Raw genomic sequence first — 11733 nt, 5'->3', positions numbered from 1 at the left:
ACTTATGAGCCCTTAAAGTTGGGGGACTGTGTGAAGAAATGGTTGTAATTCCTACACGGTTCATACTACATTTTTGAAAAAAGCCTTAAATGAAAGCTGAGAGTCTGCACTTTAAGCAGGTATTCATTGTTTCATTTAAAACCCATTGTGGTGGTGTACAGAGCCAAAATGATGACAACTGTATCATTGTCCAAATAATTATGGACCTGACTGTACATACACTCATCAGTACAAAAAGCTTACACTCCCCCGCTGTACTATGGCAATTCCTAACATCTGCCACCAGACCACTGCTGATCTACCACTAACTTATTGTCTAAACCCTACAATCAGCCATGACAGTCAAGCATGGTGTATACTAGGGCTGTAGTCTCCTGGTCGACTAGTCGATTTAGTCCCTATGCTCTCGTCCGACCAAATTCTCATTGGTTGAATAATCGCCATGTTACTTTCATAAGGAGAAAAATGCTACATCAATAGCTTTTCAGGATGAATCCATATTTCCTGCGGCAGGGGGACAGAGTAAGTTACCTGTGAAAATGGGGGTGTTTTCAAAACCCCCCCCCGTTGTTGACAGAAAGTTGAACTGGCCAACCCTATGCTCAGCATCGCGGTGACGCAGACCTCCTGTCAGTTTCTGTATACTGACACCATTTCCCTCAGTGGAAACAAAGCTTGTATTTACTTGTATTTCACAGATAAGAAACAATAAATTGTGAAGACAGTAAAGCCTCCACTAAAATAGCATTTTAAGTCTTGTGTGTGATTTATACTTAGGGATTTATCCTGGCTTCATATGAGAAGAGGAAATCTCCGCTCATCACTAGGCTAACCTATACAATGTAAAATGCCATAGCCTGGCACTAATAACATTAGCATGTTGTATTTGCTTGGAAAACGTGTTTAGTATAAGACAGTCATTTTGTTGGTGAATCTTGTGAGTTGTAATGGAGCCAAATTATGTGCTGTTACCTTTGTTAAATGTTGCTGTTGTCCCTGGTTTTGTATGAGAAGAGGACAAGATCACTAGACGCTAGGCTAATTTATACAATGTAAAATGCCATAGACTTGTGCTAATAACGTTAGCATGTTGTATTGGTGGGGGATATGTGTCCAGATAAAGACAAGTGTTTGTCTGTCAATGCTGCGATTTATAGTGAAGCCAATTTGTGTACCTGTGTTTGAAATTGTCTCTATTAAGCCATATTTAATGTGTGTTTTGAATCAACTAAACTTTACAGCCTCCACCGCCAACTAGCGTTTTGGAGGTGTAACGGCAGAGTGACACAGACACACCACCGCAGAAGTAAAACTAACGTGCAGATTTTTTTTTTCCCCACGACTAATCGATTAGTTGAAGATTATGTACGACTTCAGTCGACCAAGATTTTCTTTGGTTGACTACAGCCCTAGTGTATACTCCCTGTAGTGTCCCGACGCAGGGTTCACATCAGACAAGGGTTTTACCTACATAGTAAGTTTATTTTGAAAAAGACTGTGACATGACTACCCATTTTGTGTCAAGTGAGAGGGCTCTGAAAGTTATTGCAGCACTTGGTGTGCTTGGTTTTATAACTAGGTGTCCACTGTGCATGCTGCGCTTTTCAGTTAAACAGGGAAGACTGGCCGAGCAGGTTCTCTATGACTTTTCATTGAGAGACTGCAGGGAGACTCAAAGGCCTTGAATTCCTGGAACGAAATAGCTCCACACTTGGGAAAGAGGAGGCTGTTTGCTAGAGGCTGAGGAAGAACATGAGAGATCATTGCAAAAGCTAAAAAACAGCCTCATGGAAAGAGTAGCTACCCCAGCGAAACAAAGCAGTACAAAATAATTTAGACATAGCGGTAAGCACCGTTGTAATAACAGTACACAAATGCAATGTTTTGTGTTTCGTTGGTGTTTATTACTGTTGCCTGGCAGCCTACTTTTCAAGTAACAGTCATTGACTTGCTTATCCACAGAATCTTTTGTGAGTACACTCCTTGGTGTTTTGGAGCATATTGCCAGCGATTGCATTGAACAATGCCCTGACTAGAAATGCCTCTGTGCATGCTCATAGCTTGGGCGCCATCTATGGAGGCCCACACCATGATGTCTCACGCTAGTATAAACAAAGCTTTACGCTCTTCTGTTTCTGGACAACTGGCCACCCTGTGATCAAGAGGAACCTGTGATCTCATCTCAGCCAAAGCTCTTCTCTCTTCTGGGCCCACTGTGGTGAAATTAGACCCCCACTGCCCAGCTGGCCACAACGTCTTCTAAACATCTCACGTCAACATCATCTGGACATAAAATAACAACATTTAGTTCTAAGATGTGAGACCAAAACCCAGCATCTGCATTACATCTCAGCGTTAATTTCTACATAACATAGAACATCATTAAACAGTTAAAACATTGTCAACACAATTCTCATTCCAACCAAAGTTTTACGTCTGTCTGACGTAAGAATCCAATGTCATTCTGACATCAATTTGATGTCCAGTACCAGCAGGGTGAAGTCAGGACAGCGGAGTCAATGCCTATCTTTGACCACAGACTAAAAAACACCAGCTCAGACTGCACCTCCTCATCACATGACAGAACTCTTGTTTCTTAAGAATAAAAAAAAACAAAAAAACAACTATGCCAGTGTTTCCCATACATTGACGAGACTATGGCAGCCCGCCATAGTCTCCAAAAATCGGCCAGATATAAAATGCCTCCGGTAAATGAACATTACTCGGTGTAGCGCACCGGCTGGTGCGCCTACTGAGAATTCTTTGGCTACCGCCCTCCTCCTCGCCCCCCTCCCCCTCCCAGGCCTCACCACAGACGTCACTCTCCTAGCGCTAACGTGAGCAGTAATTTGTGTCTGTTTGTGTGTAATTAATTTGAGTCTTACCTTTTGTTTTCTTTTCTTATTGCGTATTTTGTATTGTTTTGCGTATCTGTAACTGTGTTTGTGAGTGTGAGACAGAGTTTTAAAAGAATATTTTGTCTGCACATTTTAAAATAATGAAATAGCCCGCCCGAGGCAGATCAGTACGTAAGTCATTTTACTTTTGATTACTGAAATGTTTAACCACTAATCCTTAGCCGTATTTTAAGTGTAACCCTTCACCATAACATACCACTAGAGCACTGACCAATGAACATGCCCTTAGTTATTTGTTCAGCAGTGATGCAGTGGTTGTGCTGCGAGCTCTTACCTGAAGGCATATACTCCCACCAACGACCAGCGCATAGATCCACTACCTTTACCACTCGCAGGTACAGAGTAACAGCTTCCCGGAGCTTTCTGGACAGACACTCCATACACATGATGTCCTTCATGGGAAGATACCTGCAAAACAAAACAAAACAAAACAAAACATGTTCACACTTTCAAAACTTTTTGCAACTTAGGATAGGTCAAGCTGTAATGCTTATCGCTACAAAGTAAAGTTTGCTAGGGCTGGATCATATGACGATACGAGATGATATACCTTTGTCAGCTGCTAGAGATTTCATATATTGTTTATGCTTTAGCAGCTGTACATCTATCATCTCTGGGTGTAACAGATCACTGTTACACCCAGAGATGATAGATGTAACAGATCACTGTGACAATGTTGCAAATGAGGAAGCAGGACTGCTTTACGGCAGTATTGGATTTATATATGATTTTTTTCATCAATGTGATGTTGAAGTACCCTAATTTTGAAATTTAAACAGTGATATCACCTTGGGCTGGGTGATATGGACAAAAATTCGTATCTCGGTATTTACAGGCTGACTGGCGATACACAATATATATCTTGGTATTTTCTACAAAATGGGTCACGTTTTCAGTTGCAAGTCAAAGCCACATTTGAGATGTCACAAGCACTTTTATAAAAACAGACTGATCAAAATAAAATGCTAAGACAGGGATTTTTCCCCATTTGAAAATATACAGCTGCACTGCACATGTAAATGAAAATTATATAAAATAAATAGCAGGGCTGTACATTAAAAGTTTTGCTCATAGCACTGGAGCTTCAGAGATTTAAAGGTTTGCAGCACTGGCCACAAAAATATGACATGGGTATAAAAGTATCAGGTATGCCTAAATCCATTGTAGTTTGGAACAATTAAAAATCTTTGTGGGTAGAGTTAACAAGTTGTTTTCCATGGCCTTTCAAATGAATCTAGTGCTGGAAAATAATTTCAATCTCTGTCTTTAGGTTAGTAATCTTATGTATGCACATAGCGGATAACAAATGAAAAATCTAAATTGAAAATGTACAGTGCTGCGCTGCTGTGCTGAGCTGCTGTGCAAGCGGCGTGTTTGACTGTGCGTAACAGCAGTCTTTTGATGGTCATTTACACACTGTCCATAACAATCACTATGTCAGGTAACAAACTGCGTCGGGCTCGGGTCAGGTTCGGACCCGGTGACAGTCAGTCAATGAGACTTTGCACATTTAAATTGAGGTTCTTTGATTATTTCGCTGACAAGTGGGCGAAATATGGAAAGAATACAATAAAGATTTGTAGAAAGAGAGGGGATTAAAAGATGGGACTTCAAGAGGGGGATGGTTCAAAGGCAGTGTGCAGATTCAGATTCTGTGTGAAATATGTACTCATCATTCAGATCTTCTTCAGCATACCAGCACTGTTACAGTGAAAGTAACATGGCTCGTTATATGCAACTTCTTTACTTTCATTTTCATTCATTCATTTATTCTTTCCACGTTTTTGGTCGGCTAGTTGGTTTGAAAGAGTTCAAGGGCAGTAAATATAATGTATTTTTAAAGTAATTTTGGTTGCTGGTCCTGGTTGCTTGTTTCTCTCCCAAGATCTGGCAACACTGAACACAACACAGCGTGGATGAGTAGTAAGAATGAGTGCGCATAGCAAGGAAAAGTAGTTTTAGTAGTGGAGTAGTAGTTTTTTGAACCATCTTGTGTATGTTCATTTATTTGAGTGTTTTCTAATGGTTGTGTTGACATCACATTTTCCTCCGTGTGCCTTGACAGATGACTGTGATTGAAACCAGAAGAAAGCTATTGAGTTTAAAGTAAATGTGTGAAAATGTATTTATTTTCTCCTGGTCCTTATTTTAAATAGGTTAGAAAAAAAATGATTGACAATTATTGTTATCGATCAATATGAACCAGCTATATCGTGATATACTTTTCAGCCATATCGCCCACCCCTAAGCAGAGGACAGTTGTAAACACACAACCATGTAGAGACAGAAATGACATGCCTTCGTGTAAATAAGTTAAATAACATAAGGCTGGCGCTATGTAGAAAATAAAATTAAATAAAAATAACTTGATCTTCAACACTGCTCTTAGTGTTGCTGAAGAGCTTGTGAGTGAGTGAGTGAGTGAGTGAGTGAGTGAGTAAGGTGGAGCTGTGCAGAGAGTGTGAGAGAGGAGAGATGCACACTGGTATGTGTTACGTAATGCAACTTGACCCTATATCGATATGAACAAAGTTGTCTAAATTTATATCTTGCTTGAAAATATATCAATATATCGTACATAGTCATTATATCGCCCAGCCCTAATATCACCTGTCTCCTTACTTGTACACAGTCTTAGGCATGGTGTTGACATCCTACTCATGGTAATGGTCATATAAGACACATGACCATAAAAACACATGGATACTGTAGAACCTGACCCAGCCCTAGAATATATTGTAAAGTACAAAGTGTAAGTGTAGTGCAGTGTACCTGAATATATGACAGAGGACTTCATGGGACAGCTCATTGATGTAGTCTTTGGGCTCACTAGGTCTCAGGACCAGTTCCCCTCCACTGCTGCCCACCACAGGCTGGAGCTTAGAGGCCTTCCTCCTTGGACCCATCACTTGTGCGTCACTGCCCAGGCTTACACGCACACACATATACACACCGTACTTCCTCCCTCCTGCAGCTTGGAGGCTCTATTTCCCAAGCATGAACCTTAATTCTGGACACAATATGACAGAGGAAGGTGTTAGTCAGTTAATGGGACTGAGGGAAGTGGATACAAAGACAGGGGGTGCCTCTCATTTGCCTTATTTATATCTTCTCGTTCCTCATGCCACCTGGAAATTTGATCTGGTCTGTCGTAAAAAAAAAAAATAAATAAATGTCTAAGTTCCCTTATTTCTGCCCAGAGGAGGCATGAGCGTGGATTAACAGGACCATCCTTCATGGAAATGATTCATAAGACTGACACACCTCTTTAATGTACGAGTTAGTGACAGGACACTGCAGCTGATCAGGCTGAAACCACATAACCACAAGATACACCAGCTCAGATGTTTTGCCAGAGTACTCCAAACTTTTCCATTTTATTTGTTAGAAAATTTACCTTACAAATAGTGAACTTGTGTTAACTGTATGTTTGACCATCAAAAAAAAACATAAAACAACCCTCAGCATTCTCCAGTATAATCCGATTCTGTGATTTCTACTTTTAAGATGTGTCATGGATAATATCATATTCTGGTAGAGGAGGAGGGTCTGATGTCTTTCAGAAAGAAACACATTGTCATTATCTCTTAAGGTAATTTGTAACATTTCTCTGTGAGTTAGGTAAAAATATACATTCCATTGTGAGATAGGCTATATTGAGGCTAAAGCATTTCTATTCTCCTGAAAAATAAATAATTAAAAAAAAAAAATCTGGATTCTAAATTATTTGCAAGAAGAATATTAATAAATGCTGATGCATACAATACATTCAAGAAACACCTTGCTGTCAGTAGAAATGTCTTGTTGGTTGTCGCTCAGTGTCTGAGCAGTGAAATCCAACGTCAAACTAATGTGATTGATCAGAATGCAGGTTTTAATGCATGTGATGATGCTTGATGGATACTGTTAATTTTAGGTGGAAACATGCATAGGCTTTACATGGGAGGACATTAGTAACAACTGCAGCAGGGGCAGTGATAACTGTGCACCCTTATTATTATTTGAATTTTACTTCACACTGACACCAAAAGATACCGCAGAGCTGGTGACACCTGCAGACTGTTAGCTGATCCAGCTGTGCCATGACCATCAAAAACTAGTGTTGTTTCAGATGACAGCTGCCAGGAAACAACATCTTAGTTCATAAAAAATGTGTTTCCTTAATTCCTTTATCCTCCTTTTGCTTGCACCTCTCTCACACATCTTATATGGGAAGACATGAGGAAAAGATGCACGTTAAGGACACAAGAAGACATTTAAGACAAACAAGAAGCACACAGAGAGTAGGACACATGCACACTAGTATCCTGGCAGTTGCTTCAGTCTGTGGACATATTCAGGAGAATGTTTAAGCACTATAGAGTCTTCCTGATTATTCAGCTCCCTTTACACATGACTGACATTTTATGATCACTGCCTGCCTCCAATGTCATCAGTTGAATAAAGAATGGGAATGCGTCATCATCATCAACAAGTCGGCCATTTTTGGAGGATAAGGGTACGGCTGCTATCCTCAGACTGTTTGTTGTAAGGGTCAAAAAGAACTACTGAACTAACACAAAACACTACTCTGTGAATAAGATTTAAAACACAAACAGTCAAATCAGTGATTGCCAAAATATGTGCGCACTAGTATGTGTGCTCTGTTCATTCCAGTGAAAGTTGCTGCGCAGGTATAAAATTACTGGGCACATCATTGGTATATCGGTATATTGGCTGTGAAATTAAATATCGGAATCGGCCAACATGCTGGTAATATCGGAACATCATCAATATCGGCCAATATTGGCTTCAAAATCAACTATCAGAATCGGCCAACATGCTCTTCTTACTTTGCACAATAAATGAATATTACATTGAAAGGTATTTAATTTTATGTCTCCATCTGCTGGTGAGCCATCACATTAAGAGTTACATGCTTATTATGATGTTAATTTCACTACAAAAGAGACTTCATGATCACTACAATTACGTCGGGGAAAAGTGGATATATCGATATCAGCAACAGTTATCAGTCAAATTAGTTGTTACATATTGGCATATCAGATATCAGCAAAAAATCCAATGTCGTGCATCCCTACAATTTACTGCAGGAGATTCCAAAAGCAGTTAACGGCAGTTAGCAGGTAACTCAAAGAAGAACAGCCACCAAAAACATCCATAAATTGGTAAAACATTAAGGTCTGGGATAGAGCTGCAACGATTAGTTGACTAATTGATGAAGTCGACTAATCGGTTTGAGTCATTTTTCATAGAAAAGTACTATAAAAGTACCCCATAATACTCTTATTGCAGCTTCTTACATTCAAATATTGGCAGCTTTACACACTCTCCATGAGGGTGAACTAAAACCCTTTGGCGTGGGTACGAAACAAGACATTAGATGACATAATTTAGGGGTTTGGGAAAGACAGACCTAAATTTTTCAACATTTTAACACATTTTCCGATAAAATGATTAGTCGACTAATCGAAGAAATAATCGACAGATTTGTTGACAATGAAAATAATCGTTAGTTGCAGCCCTAGTCTGGGAGCTCCTGTAATTCCATCATATGGTCCTTATGTCAAATTGGCTTCAAAGCCCAGCTGTGTTCCTGTAGGCTTGCCTTAGCTACATACCCTATCCTCCAAAAAAAGGCGGTGGCGTCCCAGAATGCTCTGCGATTCTCATTCTCTTTATGCTTCCCTTAATGTCAGGCTGCCTGGACATTGCTGCACATTAATTGTCTCTGCTGGTGTCCATGTCCCCAATTGATCCCCAATGACAGAAGCTAAGGACAACAAGCATTAACCTAAAGATCCCCCACGTAAGCAGTTTTCGCTCTGTTTAGGTCTCCACCAACTCTACAGAGAATCACCAGGCTCTTCAGCTGTCTGATACTAAACTGTGTTCACCAGCTAATCAGTAACCTTTTTGACTTTATACTTCGGCATCTTTCTTGTGCAACTGTTCGTGCTAAGATCACATTAGACACGGTCTAACGTTACAGCACGTGCACAAGTTAACTAACGTTACGCCTGTAAACACAACAGCAAGAGCTTACTTGGTCGAAGTTTTGTGCCTTTAACTGATGTCAATCAATTCACTCTCCAGATATGCTTCTTTTCAATGCGAATTTGTGTAGGTAAAATCTTTGAAAAGTAAACCAACTCACTCATGGTAAGGTATTTAATACATGTCACTTCCGCTGGGAAGCTTTGAGCAAAATCACTAAAAGATAAACAGCATTCTCCATGTTTGTGCAAGTCAACTGACAAACGACACTACGTTTCTTGACGAACAAGTGTCATTTTAACATTTATGTCCAATGTGAGGACTACTATTAAAACTGAAGCAGCCCCATTATTCCACACCTGTCACACTCGCTTAACGTTATCATGCAATAGAAAGTTCAACCTGGTCTTTGTCAAAGCTAGCTTACTAGTTAGCATAGCCGCAGCTAACAGTGTACACAAAGACAAAACCACCACAGTAAACAATACAGCAGACACACTGACTCACACTATATCGTCTTAAACAGAGCCTTTAGCAGTGGTGCCAACCTACCGGCATTTGTCGATCCAAGCTGCTGTGATGTTGCTCTTCAGCCATCCTGTGAGTGCTGCACATTTGCTAAACACAGAGTTATGCTCATGTTGCGCTCTATCACTTGTTCTTCTTCTTCTTCTTTGTGTCATTTGACGGATTGCAAATCAACCTAAAAGGTTCATACCGCCTCCTACTGTAAGGGAGGGGGATTCCCTCCTGCAATACCGGAGGCTGCAGTACCGCACTTCTGGGACCGCATTTCTAGGACCCTTGATTTTCGTGACAGCGCGACCTATCGTTACGGAATTAGATAACCACTGACCGCATTTCTGAGCGGAAAGATGGATGATGTGAGTGTAAGTAACTAAATGTTAATTAAGAATTGTTTTCTGTTATTATTGTTACAAAGTTATTGTTTGCTAGCTGAAGTGTGAGTAGACATTTTACAACCTACCTCGACAGTGAGGAACAGCAGGACACACTGTACGCCTATCTGAAGGAAACTACTGCAAATGACACTAACGCAGTTGAGCTACTCAGATGAAGTGCAGTTCATGTTTAGTGTTCTGTTTCCAGAGGTAGGCCTAATGTAAAGTATTTGTGCGTGTTCATGCTACTGTGTTCATGTTACTGTACAGACCCATGTATAATGGCTTTCTGTTGTGTACTGGTATAATAGTATTAGATTATAGTCTTTAAAAACTATTCATTTTCTTTGGGTAGGCCATCATATATGGCCTGTCAGTGCTGCAGAATGTGTCTGTACAGGAGACTGAGCAGGTCTTCCTCTCTGGGCCACTCTATAATCAGAGGTAAGTAGAGAATCTACTATCTACTATTTACTTACCTGGTTAAACTAATTATCACCTTAATTAAGAAGTGGTAATGTTATTTAATTTACCGTTTTTTACCAGTGTTAACAATACTTCTGTTAACAAAGCAGTGATTATGTTCTCTGTTTACTATTTCAGTTAAGTGGAGGAATTTAGTTGAGGTATACACAAACACTTGATGAAAGAAGGGGGAACATTGGTAGGTAGTGATGTTACCTACTTCACAATCTGGGGTTTGAACATTGAAGGGCCAGGAAAAGTCAGATGTCAATAACATGTTATTTCTGTGTTTTTTCGGTTGTCTTGTCTTTGTCTCTAGAAGAGGAAACCATAGAGACAGCTGCATTTCCATGGGTTCCCATGGGTTCTTGGGCCTCGTGACATAAACAATTCAGTTTTCTTTGTGTTTTTTGTAACTTGTAACTACTGGTCCTGATTCATTTCTTACAGGGCTGCCCCTGACCAAATTGGGGCCCTAAGCGAAATTTTATTTGGAGGCCCCCATCCCAAATGTATCATAGGTACAAAATGACCGTACAACAACTTGCCATTTAACTTGACAACCTTTACTGGCAATAACAAATGTACTGTAGATACAGTAGTTTGGCTGTATGAGTCAAATAAAATAAAAAATTCAACCTGAAATAAATAAATAAATATTAAATAAAAATAACTTCAAACTGAAATAAATAAATAAACAAATCTGAGTCACAAATAGCCATCAATTACTCATCAAAAGAAAGTAACTTCCACCACCTCAATCCCCCACCCTTGATTAAACACTGAAAATAAAATAAAAGAGGGAGACAGGTTTTTCCTATTTAATCTTATTTTGTTATATTTCTCCCTCTCCCCTCTCTGGAGGCGTCCGATCTCCCTCAGCCCTCCGCCTCTCCCACCTTAATTAAACACTGAAAACAAAAATAAAAGACAGAGACATTTTTTTCTATTTTCATCTTATTTAGCTATATTTCTCCCTCTCCCCTCTCTGGGAGCATCCGACCTCCCGGCCCCGCACATACCCCCGAGGCTCGGGTCTCCCCCTCCATGGAGCCCGCCCTCCCTGCCTTCCCCGCACATACTCCTGAGGCTCTTTTGGACGACATGTCGACAACTCTTCACCTGCTGCAGCTCTGCAAGTGCCTGCCAGCGCACCCGTCTTATTGTTCAGATGTGGAGTGCTGTCAATCATTGCAGCGACGCATGGGCGGTCAGGTCTCTTCTCTCCTTCCTCGAGCTGATTCTACGCGCGCCTCACGGTAGCATATGTGCCCATCCATTGCGCATATGCGCAAATGCGTCCCCTCGCGCAAAATGTGGCCCCCCATGGAAGACGAGGCCCTACGCACAGCGCGTGTTCTGCGTTTAGGGAGGGGCGGCCCTGATTTCTTACACTACTGAACTGCTATCCCACCTCTCCATTCAATTGCACACACTTGCTAGGTTTCAAT

The 11733-nt window shown here is 40.6% G+C and overlaps 1 protein-coding gene across 1 annotated transcript in view; it reads right to left on the bottom strand.

Annotated features, from left to right (window-relative positions):
* Positions 1 to 9591, bottom strand: part of fbxo38 (F-box protein 38) — a 40292-nt gene extending 30701 nt beyond the window's left edge. Inside the window, exons 1-3 of the mRNA XM_050042090.1 lie at positions 9468 to 9591; positions 5691 to 5928; positions 3193 to 3326 (exon numbers count right to left, since the gene is read on the bottom strand). Coding sequence (XP_049898047.1) covers positions 3193 to 3326; positions 5691 to 5863 — 307 coding nt within the window. The 5' untranslated portion in view covers positions 5864 to 5928; positions 9468 to 9591. The remainder of the gene's footprint in view (positions 1 to 3192; positions 3327 to 5690; positions 5929 to 9467) is intronic.
* Between the last annotated feature and the right edge of the window lie 2142 nt (positions 9592 to 11733).

This window comes from Epinephelus moara, chromosome 4 (assembly GCF_006386435.1).
Source record: "Epinephelus moara isolate mb chromosome 4, YSFRI_EMoa_1.0, whole genome shotgun sequence".
Classification (NCBI taxonomy): domain Eukaryota; kingdom Metazoa; phylum Chordata; class Actinopteri; order Perciformes; family Serranidae; genus Epinephelus; species Epinephelus moara.
The sequence above is the reverse complement of the archived record's forward strand: the minus strand, read 5'-3'. Positions and strand labels throughout refer to the sequence as shown.